This window comes from Rhinopithecus roxellana, chromosome 10 (assembly GCF_007565055.1).
Source record: "Rhinopithecus roxellana isolate Shanxi Qingling chromosome 10, ASM756505v1, whole genome shotgun sequence".
NCBI classification, from domain to species: domain Eukaryota; kingdom Metazoa; phylum Chordata; class Mammalia; order Primates; family Cercopithecidae; genus Rhinopithecus; species Rhinopithecus roxellana.
The window spans coordinates 94,994,736-95,010,391 of record NC_044558.1 but is presented as its reverse complement, the minus strand read 5'-3'; the positions used below and the strand labels follow the sequence as shown (position 1 = coordinate 95,010,391).

The following is a 15,656-nucleotide window of genomic DNA, read 5'->3' as shown; positions in this document are numbered from 1 at the left end:
TGAGGCTGCTCTCTCCTTTCCTCCTGCAGCTGCACAGCATCTCCCGCATAAGGACAAGAGCAGGCGCTCCGGGACTCAGTCTCTCTATCTGTAGAATGGCACACACACTTGGACTACAGGAGTCCTCCAAGTCCAAACTCTTTTTTTAAAAAAGAGTTTCAAACTTTTATTTAAAAAGCTACAAAAGTTTTTTTTTCTTTTTCTTTCTTTTCTGTTTTTTTTTTTTGTGTGTGTGTGTGTGTTTTGAGACAGAGTCTTGCTCTGTCACCCAGGCTGGAGTACAGTGGCACGATCTCGGCTCACTGCAACCTCCACCTCCCGGGTTCAAGCAATTCTCCTGCTCAGGCTCCTGAGTAGCTGGGACTACAGGCATGAGCCATCACGCCTGGCTAATTTTTGTATTTTTAGTAGAGAAAAGGTTTCACCATGTTGGCCAGGATGGTCTCGAATGCCTGAAGTCAGGTTATCTGCGTGCCTCAGCCTCCCAAAGTGTTGGGATTACAGTGGTGAGCCACCACGCCCCGCCATACAGAACGCTTTTGTTTAATTCCATGTTTTGAAGAAACACTGGTATATAAAACACAGGAAATGGAGCAGACCTGGACGGAGGAGTGGGGGTGGGATGGGCCATGCGAGGAGGCTGGGACCCTACCTTTTTGCCTTCTTGTGGCATCTTTGCTCAAACTAAGGGATCAGGTTAAAAAAAATTTTTTTTTTTTTAATCAAAAACAATTAGGAGGCCGGGTGCGGTGGCTCACGCCTGTAATCCCAGAACTTTGGGAGGCCGAGGTGGGTGGATCACGAGGTCAGGAGATCGAGACCATCCTGGCTAACACGTGAAACCCCGTCTCTACTGAAAATACGAAAAATTAGCCGGGTATGCTGGCGGGCGCCTGTAGTCCCAGCTACTCCGGAGGCTGAGGCAGGAGAATGGCGTGAACCCGGAAGGCGGAGCTTGCAGTGAGCCGCTGCACTCCAGCCTGGGAGACAGCAAGACTCCGTCTCAAACAAACAAACAAACAAACAAACAGAAACACACACAATTAGGGATTCTAACATCTGACTGCACCCCTCCCTAGAGGGCTGGGGGTAGAGTCTCATAAACCAGCCTCCGGAGTAGCTGGGACTGCAGGCGAGCGCCCCCATGCCCAGCTAATTTTTGTATTTTTAGTAGAGACGGGGTTTCACCATGTTGGCCAGGATGGTCTCAATCTCTTGACCTCGTGATCCGCCCGCCTCGGCCTCCCGCAGTGCTGGGATTACAGGCGTGAGCCACCGCGCCCGGCCCCAGCCTTCTGTTTTAATTTCTTTTGGTTTCCCACCTCCCCAAGTTGTTGAATTCTTAGTGGCAGTGATTTAAAAACCAGGATATTCCACATGAAACTCTGAATTTCTGGTTTTTCTTGGAAAATCAGATCTGACTCCTCCCGCCCACATTCCCGCGGGAATCCGAGTTCCTACAAACGGAGCCATTGGCTTCCTCCTAGCTCACAGAGACCAGCGGGGCCGAAGTGCTCCGGGGCCCGCAGAGGTTAGCTGGCCTTTGGGTTGCTGAGGTTCAGGCGCGTCACCACTGCCCTCTGGCGGCCATTTGCGGTATCGCAGGGAAGGTCTTTGCGGGCCCGCCTGGAAGTGGGCAAGACCCTGAATTCTTGGGTCCCAGTGAGACATTGAGGACAAGCCCTAGCAGAGTAGTGTGAGGACCCCGGCTGGATATCCTGACCGGATAGAAAATATTCCTGAGCCGACTTGGCCTTGATTTTCCCCACTGCTCATAAGGGGACCCTCTTCCTTAGGGTCATGACAAATGTGTCTAAGATGGGTAAGTGCTGCCCTCTCTGGGCCTCAGTTTCCCCATCTGTAGAGTGATGTTTGGACCAGAACGATAGTTTCCAAGCTGTTTGTTAAGGTTACATAACTGTGCCTTTTTGGGCTCAAATAGAGCTGCAAATGCCTGTTGAATAAGTCCAGAGAGCACTGATTTCCAATGGTAAGACTTAATTTTGCAAAAAATCTTATAGGACAAAGATATGCTCACTGTAGAAAATCTGGAAAGCAACTAAAGATGGAAGGAATTTTAAACCACCCACTATCCCATTACCTGAGACAGTCACTGGTGACATTCTGAAATATTTCCTTCTAACTTCCAGCTTTTTTTTTTTTGGCCCTCCCTTCCTGCCTCCCTTCCTGCCTGCCTGCCTGCCTGCCTGCCTGCCTTCCTGCCTTCCTTCTTTCCTTCCTTTTTCTTCCTCTTTATCTTTCTTTTTCTTTCTTCTTTTTTTGCAGGATCTCACACTGTCACCCAGGCTGGAGTACAGTGGCTTTATCTTGGCTCACTCCAGCCTCAATCTCCCCGGCTCAGGTGGTCCTCCCATCTAAGCCTCCAGAGTGGCTGGGACTATAGGCGTACACCACCACACCCAGCTAATCTTTGTATTTTTTGTAGAGATGAGGTTTCAGTGTGTTGCCTAGGCTGGTGTCAATGGTTGTGCTTTTAAAATGTAAAACTTTATATAGTTATTACCATATAAAGTTGTGTATCTGATTGAAGCAAATGCCCTTTTGATTATTCGTTCATCCAGCAAGTATTTATTGAGCACGTACTGCGTTCCAGGCACTGCTCTAGACCCTGATAATGTGACAGTGAACAGGATGACAAAAAGTTTAGCCCTCACAGAACTGCTGTTTTGGCAGGGAGAAACAGACAATAAACAACAAGCCCAATACTTAGACGCAAATTATAGAGTAAGTTAGAAAGGGAGATGCAGTGTGGGTAACAAGATGAAGTAGCACAGCGTAAAATGGGTTTTGGAGCCGGTTGTGGGCCCCGGGCAGTTGGGAAGTTAAGATCTGGGTGAACTTACAGGTGAGGGATTGAGCTGTCCAGATCTGTGGGGAAGAATGCTCCAGGCAGAGGAAACAGCACACGCAAAGGCTCTGACGCAGCTTGCGAGCAGGCCAGGGTGTCTGGCACGCAGAGAGAGATATGGGAGGGACAGGGGATGAATCTGGGAGGTGAGGGTTGCTGGGCACATTTCCGGAAGAGGTTTTGGCCATTTCTCTGAGAAGCAGGGGCCATGGGAGATCTCCAAGCAGGGGAGTGGCGCCACCGACTCAGGTTACTGATGCAATTTGCAAACTACTAAAAAGTCTCAATGTGAATCCCATCACCTGGATATGGCATTGGTTCATCTTTTTGGTAGAGCTCCGCCACCCCACCCTTGCCCTGTGAAGATGGGAAGACTCACTTCCTTTCTATTTTTTTTCCAAAATAATATTTTTTTTCTGATTAGAATTTTTTTTTCACAATTTGGAAAATACTAAAAAGTATAAATACAACCCCCAAATCAGGAATAATTCTATCGCATGGACATAGCATTGTTTCATCTTTTTGGTAGAGTTCTTTCTTGCTTTTTTAAAATTTAAAAATTTCCAGGACTTTAGGAGGCTGAGATGGGCAGATCACTTGAGCCCAGGAGTTTGAGACCAGCCTGGGCAACATGGCGAAACCCCATCTCTACAAGAAATACAAAACACAAAAAGAAATGAGCTGGGTGTGATGGTATGTGCCTGTAGTCCCAGCTACTCAGGAGGCTGAAGTGGGAGGATTGCTTGAGGCTGGGAGGTCGAGACTGTAGTGAGCCAAGATTGCATCACTTCACTCCAGCCTGGGCAACAAAGCAAGACCCTGTCTCAAAAAAAAAATTAATAAAAATTTAAAAATTAAAGGAGATGAGCCTTCTAATCTTTACAGGTGGGAAAAAAGCAAGAAAGAGCTCTTACCAAAAACATGAAGCAATGCTATGTTAGGAGATGGGATTCTTCCTGATTTGGGTTTGTATTTGTTCTTTGCAGAATTTTCCAAATTGTATAAATATATTATTATACACCTGTGGGAAAGTGTAGGCAATTCAGAAAAACATAAAGACAAATTAAAAGTCACCACGATATCATTACGTGGAGATAATTAACATTTTGTCGACACTGCTTTACGAAGGCAGTCTGTGGTTACACATGTGCACACAGACACACACACACGCCCATTTACAAGCCTGTTTTTAGTAGTAGATCATACTAGACAGTTCATGCTGTTTTGTAAACCTTTTGTTTCCCAATGATTTACCATAGATACCTCCCAACATCTTCTATTTTTTTTCTCCTTTTTTTTTTTTTTTTTTTGAGACAGGGTCTTGCTCTGTTGCCTGGCTGGAGTGCAGTGGCGGGATCTCGGCTCATTGCAGCCTCCGCCTCCTGGGTTCTAGGGATTCTCCTACCTCAGCCTTCCGAGTATCTGGGGACTACAGGTGTGCACCACTACACCTGGCTAATTTTTGTATTTTTTTGTAGAGATGGGGTATCACCATATTTCCCAGGCAGGTCTCAAACTCCTGGGCTCAAGAGATCTGCCCGCCTTGGCCTCTCAAAGCACTGGGATAACAGGCGTGAGCCACCATGCCCAGTCCACTGTGTTTTTTAAAATGGCTTCTGGAGACCCTAGATGCTCTGTAGTACGGAATCACAAGATGCTTCTTAAAAATGCACATTCCAGGCTGGGCGTGGTGGGTTGTGCCTGCAGTCCCAGCTACTCAGGAGGCTGAGATGGGAGGATCGCTTGAACCGGAGAGGCAGAGGTTGCAGTAAGCTGAGATCACACCACTGCACTCCAGCCTGGGCAAAAGAGCGAGAGCTTGTCTTAAAACAAACAAACAAACAAACAAATAAACCAAAAAACAGAAAAATGCACTCCTGGCCAGGCACAATGGCTCACACCTGTAATCCCAGCACACTGGGAGGCTGAGGCAGGAAGACTGCTTGAGCACAGGAGTTCAAGACCAACCTGGGTAACATAGTGAGACTCCATGTCTACAGAACATTTTTTAAAAAATTAGGCATGTGCCTGTGGTCTCAACTGCTTGAGAGGCTGAGATGGGATGGGAGGATCGCAGTCAAGGCTTCAGTGAGCCATGATTATGTCACAGTACTCCAGCCTGGGAGGCAGAGAGAGACCCTTTCTTAAAAAAAAAAGAAAGTAAAAAGAAAAGCACATTCCCCAGAACCCCTCCCCCTCCCATACCTACAGACCTAGCTTCTCTGTGGATGGGCCAGGAATCTTCATTTGAGCCATATTTTAACTTAAGACCCTCTCCCCTGTTTTATGAATGTGCCATCATTAACTGACCCCCTATCAGTAGACATGTGGATTGTCCCCAACTGGGGGCCACTAAACAAGAACACAACAGACAGCCCTGAGGGTCCACCTTTGCCGACCTGTTCTGTTGTTTCCATGGGACAGACTCCTAGGCATGAGACTGCTCAGTCGAAAGGTATGTGCCTTTTTCTATCAGGGCACATGGTTTAAGCCCAGTGGTTCTCAAAGCTGGTCCCTGGGACAGCAGTGGCAGCATCACCGGAGAACTTGTTAGAAATGCACATTCTTAGGCCCCACCCTGACCGACAGAATCAGAAGCTCCGGGCTTGGGACCTGGCATTCTGCATTTTCACAACCCTCCAGGTGACTCTGGAGAGTCTGAGAGTACGCTCAGGTTTGAGAACTCCCGCTCCACAGCCACGCTGTTCAACACCACAGCCACCAGCCACGTGTGGCTTTTTAAGTTACATTAACTGAAATTAAATAATATCTAAAAATTAGTTCATCAGAGGTTGGGCACGGTGGCTCATGCCTGTAATCCCAGCACTTTGGGAGGCTGAGGCAGGAGGATTTCTTGAGTGTAGGAGTTTGAGACCAGCCCAGGCAACATAGTGAGACCCCCATCTCTACAAAAAGAAAAAAAGAAAAATTAGTTCCTAGTGGTGCCAGTCATATTTCACGTGCTCAGCACCATGTGGCTAGTGACTACAGTATTAGGGTGGATAGGACATTACCATCAGAACAGAAAAGTCTGACTGCGTTGTTCTAGAATATTCCAGAAGAGGCCGAGGTGGGCGGATCGCCTGAGGGCAGGAATTCAAGACCAGCCTGGCCAATATGGTGAAGCCCCATCTCTAGTAAAAATACAAAAAGCTAGGCATGGTGGTGCGTGCCTGAAGTCCCAGCTACTTAGGAGGCTGGGGCAGGAGAATCGCTTGAACCTGGGAGATGGAGGAAGTTGCAGTGAGCCAAGGTTGCACCATTGCACTCCAGCCTGGGCATCGCATCAAGACTTCATCTCAAAAAAAAAGAAAGGCTGACTCACCCCTCCTACCCCCTTTCATGCTCTCACCCTCCTTTTACTTAAGAAACGTCAGAAGAAAAAAAATAATCCCATGGGTATAAGAGGTGCCCAGGAGTTCGGGGCTCTTTGAAACGGATCATTAAAATCCTCATTGACTCTTTGAGGAGCACGCTATTTTTGGGAGCAGTGGGGAGGGACAAGCCCGCTTTTCCTCATGGTCTTGTTCTCTCCCAAGCAGGACGAGATCATTCTCTTGCGATCCCAGCAGCAATTGTCCCACGATGACAGTCGCTCTGCCCTGAGACAGCTGGAGGTGAGACCAGGATCGGGAGGGAGGGATGCGGGAGCTTTTGTTGTCTGTCTCTGTGTCGGACGGGAGCTTCTGTCTGTCTGTCCATTGGGCGTCGGTCAGCTGATTCTCAGGAGCAATAAGAGGTCTGCCCTGTGACTCGAGGCTGGCCTGGATCATATCCAGACGTGTCCTGATGTTTTGTCCCGGGCAGCCTCTGCTACAATGTCATTGTAGAATTCTGTCCCTTCATCCATTCTAAAGGCTCCCCCATTTCAGGGAGTCCAGCCCCGGCTCTTGGGCCTACAATTTCATCCCCGATGGTCTCCTTCCACATGGATCTCTGCCTCTTTCCTTCTTTCTTCCCCTTGTCCTGCCTGTGCCCTGTTCTCAATCAGTAATAGCAAATACACACATTTCTGGAGTAATTACCATGTATGAGGCGCCGGGCTCAGAGCTTGGCCTGCACTTTCATTGACTCCTGATGGCAGGTGCTGTTGATCTCACCGTTTTACAGATGCAGAGGCTAAGGTTCACAGAAGTTAAGTCGCTTGACCAACATCAAGGAGCTGGGATATTGTATAAGTTTTGAGTTTTATTCAGCTGCTAATAATAGGGACTCCAAATAATAGTGGCTTAAGCAGACACAAGTTTATTTACTTTAAGAAGTAAGTCTGCCACCCTGGTGAAACCCCGTCTCTACTAATAATATAAAAATTAGCCAGATGGTAGTGGCACACACCTGTAATCCCAGCTACTCGGGAGTCTGAGGCAGGAGAATTGCTTAAGCCTGGGAGGTGGAGGTTGCAGTGAGCCAAGATCATGTCACTGCACTCCAGTCTGGGTGACAGAGTGAGACCCTGTTTCAAAAAAAAAAAAAAAAGTCTGAAAATAGGCACTTCAGGGCTGGTTTGGCACCTTTATGATGTCATCAGTGACCTGGGCTCCATCTGTCTTTCTGTTTTGCCATCCTTAGTGTGTGACTTACATACCAAGGGCACCTCATGGTTGCATCATAGCTTCCACAGATCCAGCCATCGCATATACATTCCAGATAGGAAGAAAGTGGAAGCTGCGGAAAAAAAAAAAAAAGGCCTCACTAGCAGAGTCAGCCAGCTTAAAAGTGCTTTCCCAGAAGTCTCAGTCAATGACTTCTGTATTTACACTTCATTGGCCACCCCTATTGCAAGAGAGGTTTGGAAATGTAACTTTTAGTTGGTCACATTGCCACAAATACAATCAGAGTTTTGTTACTGAGGTATAAGGAGAGAGTGGATAGCCTATGTCTGACAAAGACCTGAGAACCGCCCTCCGGAGTCATTTCTCTTCCCTTCTTTGCGGCTATTTTCTGCTTTTATTCTGTCTGACACGCACCTGGGAGACAGGGATGGCCACTAGGGTGTTATTCTCCTCTGGGCCACTGGATGGCAGCAAAGCACATGCTGCCCATTGAGGTGCTCAGAGCGGCATCTCCCGGGTATCTGGGTATGGGAAATAACAGGGTTCCAGGCATGGTCCAGATCCAGAGACCCTCCCCAAGCTGGGCAGATGCCTGGGGGCCCACGTCCTTCACTCGGAGCCACCCAGAATCCAGACTTTTGTTGGGGTTGAGACTGGTGCCCCTCACATCTTGGGGTTTGGAAGAGGTTGATCAGGCAACCCCAAACATCTCACTGGCCTCTGCCTCAAGCCCCTCTGCTAGCTTTTTGTTGCTTTGGCTTTAGCATGACTTTGAGGGTCTTCTTTTCAAATGCAGATACTCTAAGCAGGATAATTGGTCTTCTATATTTTTATTTTTTAGACGGAGTCTTACTCTGTTGTCCAGGTTGGGGTGCAGTGGCGTGATCTCGGCTCACTGCAACGTCCACCTCCCGGGTTCAAGCGATTCTCCTGCCTCAGCCCCCGAGTAGCTGGGATTATAGGTGCACACCACCATGCCGAGATAACTTTAATTTTTAATTTATTGATCTATCTATCTATCTATCTATCTATCTGTCTGTCTGTCTGTCTGTCTGTCTGTCTGTCTATCTATCTATCTATCTATCTATCTGCCTACCTACCTACCTATCTACCTATCTATTTTGAGACGAGGTCTCACTCTGTCGCCCAGGCTGGAGTGCAGTAGCACGATCTCGGCTCACTGCAACCTCCACCTCCCAGGTTCAAGCGACTCTCCTGCCTCAGCCTCCCGAGTAGCTGGGATTACAGGTACATGCTACCATACCCGGTTAATTTTTTGTATTTTTAGTAGAGATGGGTTTTTACCATGTTGGCAAGGCTAGTCTCCAGCTCCTGACCTTAGGTGATCCGCCCGCTTTGGCCTCCCAAAGTGCTGGGATTATAGGCGTGAGCCACTGTGCCTGGCCGGAATTAGTCTTGATAGCAACGGACTCACAGATGTTTCCTACCCCCTGCTAAAGATCACTTCCACCTGCTCTATTCTTGAAATGCTTTATTTCATCTTCTCCTTCCCCTTTGGGAGAAATGGTGGGCCCACATCCATCATGGGAGGGTTTTGCATAGTAATTAAGCAACCAAGCTCTGGGAACCTGGCTATGACTTGCAGAAAAGTCACTTCCTAGCTGTGTGACTTTGGGGTAGTGACTCAACCTCTCTGAGCCTCAGTTTCCTCATCTGTAAAATAGGGATAATAATCATACCTACTTCTTAGGGCTGTGAAGGTTGAATAACATCACACATGTGTACATTTGACACACTGCAATGCAGACAGTTGTACATTGTAGCTACTATTATTGTTGTTGTTATGTGAGCCAGAAAAACTGGTAAGTCACCCTTACTTTGTTACTAAATCATTGCCCAAGTAGAGTTGAGCTCAAAGTCAAGCCTTTGGATGAGCTTGGTACAGGGAAGCTAAACATGAGTTCACTTTTCTTCTCTGACCTCAACATTCCTCATCTGAAAACTAGGCCGATTATGAGGCTGAGTTCAGATGATGTGTGTAAGGTACCTGGAATATTTTAGGAGCTAGACACATATTATCACCAGCACATCAAGCTTAACATTGACTTTTAAAAAATGAATCCTGTGATTTTTTTAAAAATGTGATTTTTAAATGCATTTTTATTATAATTTATTTATTTTTTGAGACAGGGTCTTGGTCTGTCACCCAGGCTGGAGTGCAGTGGTGCGATCACAGCTCACGGCAGCCTCGACCTCCCAGGCCAAGTGACTTTCCCACCTCAGCCTCCCAATGTGCTGGGATTACAGGCATAAGCCACCATGCCTGGCCTAATGCACCTTTAGAGAGGGTCACTCTTGTTGTCATATGGGAAATGTGCAGCCCTGGGAACTAAACATTCTAGTAGCCGGATGGAGGAAGCCATCTGATGTGCTGCCGAGTTCAATTCCTGGCTTCCTTCTCCTGACTGTGTGCCTCGGAGCCTCAGTTTTCTCACCTGCAAAATGGGGGTGTGAATAGGGCTGACCCTGTGGGATCATTATCCGGGATGGTGCGTGCAGAGTTCACCTGTGGGAATGGAGCCAGTTCATCCAGGGTCCAGTTCACCTTTGCAAGCTGAGATCTCTGAGGGAGAGGCAGGAATCAGTGAAGGAAATACCCTAGAACGGTGATCCTCAGTTCAACTGCGCGTCACAATCACCTGGGAGGCTTTAATGAGAACTCCCAGATGCCCAGGCTGTACCTCAGGCCAATTAAGACTGAATTGCTGAGGGTGGGGTTGGGCAGCAAGCAGTTTTAAAGTTTCCAAGTGATACCAGTGTGAAGCCAAGGTTGAGATCCAACGGGCTGGCAGAGGTTCTCAGACTTTACTGTGCACCAGGATCACCGGGAGGCTTGCTAAAACCCAGGTGGCCTGGTCCACCCCCAGGGCCTTTGATTAAGATTGAGGTGGGGCCCAAGAATATGCATTTCTAATAAGCTCTCAGGTGAAGCTGATGCTGCTTGTCCTGGGACCACACTTAAAGAACCACTGGGCTAGGGCAATGTGTTTTAAACTGTGAATGGTAAAATCAGTTTATTGGATGGTAACCAACATTTTAAAATAGTGAGATAGAACAGAAGAGAAAATATTAGAACACATAATAATATTGATTTGAGGCTGGGTGCGGTGGTTCACATCTGTTAATCCTAGAACTTTGGGAGGCTGAGGCAGGAGGATCATTTGAGCCCAGGAGTTTGAGACCAGCTTGGGAAGCATAGTGAGACCTTGTCTAATTTTATTAAAAAATAAAAATTAAAAATAATATTGATTTGAACTGGCATGATGGCTCACACCTGTAATCCCAGCACTTTGGGAGACTGAGGTGGGAGGATTGCTTGAGCTCAGGAGTTCAAGACCAGTCTGGATCCCATCAAAATCCCATCTCTACAAAATAAAAAAAAAAAACAAAACCAAAAACTTAACTGGGTGTGGTATTGCATGCTTGTAGTCCCATCTGCTCAAGAGGCTGAGGCAGGAGGATCGCCTGAGTCCAGGAGTTCAAGGCTGCAGTGAGCTGTGATCACACCACTGCACTCCAGCCTGGGTGACAGAGCAAAACCCCCAAGTGTATTTTTTTAAAAAATTGATTTGTGAAACTTTTATATTCATTTGATTAGATAATATGAATAAATCTACATACACAACATACATATGTATGTTTGTATGTGTTGGCTGCAATGTATTTCTTCCTGTGGACCACCTTTTTTTTTGAGATAGAGTCTCGCTCTGTCGCCCAGACTGGAGTGCAGTGGCATGATCTCGGCTCACTGCAACTTCCGCCTCCTGGATTCAAGCGATTCTCCTGCCTCCTCCCCAGTAGCTGGAATTACAGGCACATGCCACCATGCCCAGCTAATTTTTGTATTTTTAGTAGAGACAGGGTTTTGCTGTGTTGGCCAGGATGGTCTTGAACTTCTGGCCTCAGGTGGACCACCATTTTTTAAAAAACGAGTGAACTGGCTGGGCAAGGAGGCTCATGCCTGTAATCCCAGCACACTGGGAGGCCAAAGTGGGAGGATTGCTGGAATCCAGGAGTTTGAGACTTTGAGACCAGCCTGGGCAACATGGCGAAACCCCATCTCTAAAAAAATACAAAAATTAACTGGGCATGGTGGTGTATGCCTGTAGTCCCAGCTACTCTGGAGGCTAAGGTGGGAAGATTGCTTGAGCCCAGGAAGCTGAGGCTGCAGTGAGCTGAGATTGGGGCACTGTACTCCAGCCTGGAGCCTAGGTGACAGAGCGACACCTTGTCTCAAAAAAAAAGAGAGTCAACAGCTTTTAAAAAATATTGTAGGCTGGGCATGGTGGCTCATGCCTGTAATATCAGCACTTTGGGAGGCTAACATGGGCAGATCACTTGAGGTCAGCAATTTGAGATGAGCCTGTGTCTCTACTAAAAAAAAAAAAAAAAAAAAAAAAAAAAAAAAAAAGCAGGTGCGTGGTGGCACCTGCTTGTAATCCCAGCTGCTTGGGAGGCTGAAGGATAAGAATTGCCTGAACCTGGGAGGCAGAGGTTGCAGTGAGCTGAGATCATGCCTCTGCACTCTGGCCTTGGTAAAAGAGTGAGACTCTGTCCCCCCAAAAAAATAAATAAATTTCGTAATCCTGTAGACATGTAGACACACACACACACACACGTAAGTGAAGCAAAACTTACGTTGAACAATATTTGCCCTTATGACCCTCAGTGTACACTAGTATTTTCTCTTCCTTTCTTTGCTATCCTATTTTATTTTGTTTCTTCAAAATTCGATGGAAACCCATTTAATTGATCTCATGCGCCCTCAGAGGTTTGCAAACCTACAGTTTGGAGACCCTGACCCCGGAGGGTCCCAAACACCCTGCCCACCGAAAGTCTTCCTGAGCAGGTGGGAATTGGGGTCTGCCACCAGGATAAACTGAGGAAGACCACGGAGGAGGCAGATATGTATGAGAGCAAGTACAGGGAGGTCAGCAAGACCTTGGATCTACTCAAGAACTCAGTGGAGAAACTGTTCAAGAAGATTAACTGTGATGCCACCAAGATCCTGGTGCAGTTAGGGGAGACGGGGAAAGTCACCGACATCAACCTTCCGCAGTATTTTGGTGAGTCAGGCTGGGGCCCGTTAGAGTCTTAGGAAACATTTCCAGAACTTTCTGTGACTAGGCATGAGGACTTGCTCTTATGGAGTAGTGAGCTTGGTGGTGAAGTGTGTGGGCACTAAAGCCAGCCTTCCTGGGTTCGAATCCTGGGTCTACGGTTACTAGCTCTGGAGCCTTGAACAGGTTTGTTTTTGGCTTTGTTTCTTTTGAGACAGAGTCTTGCTCTGTTGCCCAGGCTGGAGTGCAGTGGCGCAATCAAGGCTCACTGTAGTCTCAACCTCTTGGGCTCAGGCAATCCTCCCACCTCAGCCTCCCAAGTAGCTGGGACTACAGGCATGTGCTGCCATGCGCGGCTAATTTTTTGTATTTTTTGTAGAGACAGGATCTTGTCACATTGCCCAGGCTGGTCTCAAACTCCTTTGCTCAAGTGATCTGCCCTCCTTGGCCTCCCAAAGTGCTGGGATTACAAGTATAAGCCACTGTACCTGGCCAGGGCAGGTTTCTGAATCTCACTGTGCTTCAGATTTTTGATCTACAAAAATGGGTCTCTTTTAATGCCTTCAGTTAAAAAAAAAAAAATGGGTGTGAACCCAGTATCTACCTCATAAGACTATTGGGAGGCTTAAATAAATGTATAGTTATTTGAGAAAAATTATATTATCACCTCAATAAATGCAGAAGAAGCATTTGATAAAATTCAACAGCCATTCATGATCTTAAAAAAGAAAACTCTCAGCCGGGCGTGGTGGCTCAAGCCTGTAATCCCAGCACTTTGGGAGGCCGAGGTGGGAGGATCACGAGGTCAGGAGATCGAGTCCATCCTAGCTAACATGGTGAAACCCTATCTCTACTAAAACTACAAAAATTAGCCGGGTGCGTTGGTGCACACTGTAGTCCCAGATACTCGGGAGACTGAGGCAGGAGGATTGCTCGAACCTGAGAGGTGGAGGTTGTAGTCAGTCAAAATTGTGCCACTGCACTCCAGCCTGGGCAACAGAGCAAGATTCTGTCTCAAGCAAACCAAAAAAACAGAAAACACCCAAAACTACAGCAAACCTCATCCTTCATGGTGGGAGTGGGAAGTGGAATGTTTTTCTCCTAAGATCAGGAACAAGGAAGGGATGTCTGTGTGCTGTCACCATGTCTATTCAGTGCTGTACTGGAGGCCCTAGCCAATGCAATAAAGCACAAAAAAGAAATAAAAGGCACACAGATTAGAAAGGAAGAAATAAAGTGCTCAGAGTAGTGCCTGGCATGTAGCGAATCTATTAACAATCACATACATTTCTAGGCATTGACCCTAAGCTCAGAGTGGACAGGGAGGGACATACCTGCACAGATCCTGACAGTTTGGAATGAATGACTTCCACTGCTCCTTGAATTAAACCTCAGATTCTTTTTTTTTTTTTTGAGGTGGAGTCTCACTCTGTTGCCCAGGCTGGAATGCAGTGGCACGATCTCAGCTCACTGCAGCTTCTTACTCCCTGGTTCAAGTGATTCTCCTGCCTCAGCCTCCCGAATAGCTGGGATTACAGGCACGTACCACCACACCCAGCTAATTTTTGTATTTTTAGTAGAGATGGGGTTTCAGCATGTTGGCCAGGATGGTCCATGATCTCTTGACCTCATGATCCACCCGCCTTGGCCTCCTAAAGTGCTAGGATTACAGGCGTGAGCCACCGTGCCCAGCCAAACATCAGATTCTTAATACACTCTATGTTTGGGAGGTTCCCCAAACCCATTCTATCCTCCTGGCCACATTCAGTGATTTGCTAGAGGACTCCCAGGACTCAGTATATAGTCACACATGTGGCTATGATTTATTACAGTAAAAGGATACAGAACAAAATTAGCAAAGTGACATGTTAGTGTGAGCCATGTGATAAACCATATTGTGCAAATTAGGCAGGGTGAGACACTCTTTTAAAAAATTTTTTTAAAAATTTGCGGGTATATAGTAGGTGTGTATTTTGTGGGGTACATGAGATGTTGTGATACAGGCATGCAGTACACAACAATCAAATCATGGAAAATGGGACATCCATCCCTTCAAGCATTTATCTTTTGTGTTACAAACAATTCAGTTATACTCTTTTAGTTATTTTAAAATGTACAGTTAAATTATTTTGACTATAATCACCCTGTTGTGCTATCAAATACTAGATGTTACTCATTCTTTTATCTATTTATTTATTTTTATTTTTTATTTTTTTGTAGAGATGGGGTCTCGCCATGTTGCCCAGGATGGGCTCGAACCCCTGTACTCAAGTCATCCCCCTGCCTTGGCCTCCCAAAGTGCTGGGATTACAGGCATGAGCCATTGTGCCCAGTCTTATTCATTCTTTCTGGTTTTTGTATTCATTAACCATCCCCACCTCCCTCCCACCTGCCACTGCCCTTCCCAGCCTCTGATAACCATCCTTCCACTCTCTATCTCTTTTGAGTTTTTCATCTTGCAAATAAGTGAGAGCATGCGAAGTTTGTCTTTCTGTGCCTGGCTTATTTCACTTAACATAATGACCTCCAGTTCCATCCATGTTGTTGCAAATGACAGGATCTCATTTTTTTTTGGTGGCTGAATAGTACTCCATCGTGGATATGTACCACATTTTCTTTCTTTCTTTCTTTCTTTCTCTCTTTCTTTCTTTCTTTCTTTCTTTCTTTCTTTCTTTCTTTCTTTCTTTCTTTCTTTCTTTCTTTCTTTCTTTCTTTCTTTCTTTCTTTCCCTTCCTTCTTCCTTCCTTCCTTCCTTCCTTCCTTCCTTCCTTCCTTCCTTCCTTCCTTCCTTCCTTCCTTCCTTCCTTCCTTCCTTCCTTCCTTCCTTTCTTTCTTTCTTTCTTTCTTTCTTTCTTTCTTTCTTTCTTTTTTCCTTTTTTTCTTTCTCCTTCCTCCCTCCCTCCCTTCCTTCCTTCCTTCCTTCTTTCTCTCTCTCTTTCTTTTTTCGGAATTTCACTCTTGTCACCTAGGCTGGAGTGCAATGGCGTGATCTTGGCTCACTGCAACCTCTGCCTCCTGAGTTCAAGTTATTCTCCTGTCTCAGCTTCCTTAGTAGCTGGGATTACAGGTGCCTGCCACCACGCCCAGATAATTTTTGTATGTTTAATAGAGATGGGGTTTCACCACGTTGGCCAGGCTGGTCTCGAACTCCTG

The 15,656-nt window shown here is 46.5% G+C and overlaps 1 protein-coding gene across 3 annotated transcripts in view; it reads left to right on the top strand.

Annotated features, from left to right (window-relative positions):
* CCDC63 (coiled-coil domain containing 63) overlaps window positions 1-15,656 on the top strand; it is a 54,333-nt gene that overhangs the window by 32,813 nt on the left and 5,864 nt on the right. For all 3 annotated transcript variants that reach the window (XM_010379046.1, XM_010379036.2, XM_010379055.2), the window contains 2 exons: window positions 6,412-6,486; window positions 12,317-12,509. In XM_010379046.1, coding sequence (XP_010377348.1) covers window positions 6,412-6,486; window positions 12,317-12,509 — 268 coding nt within the window. The remainder of the gene's footprint in view (window positions 1-6,411; window positions 6,487-12,316; window positions 12,510-15,656) is intronic.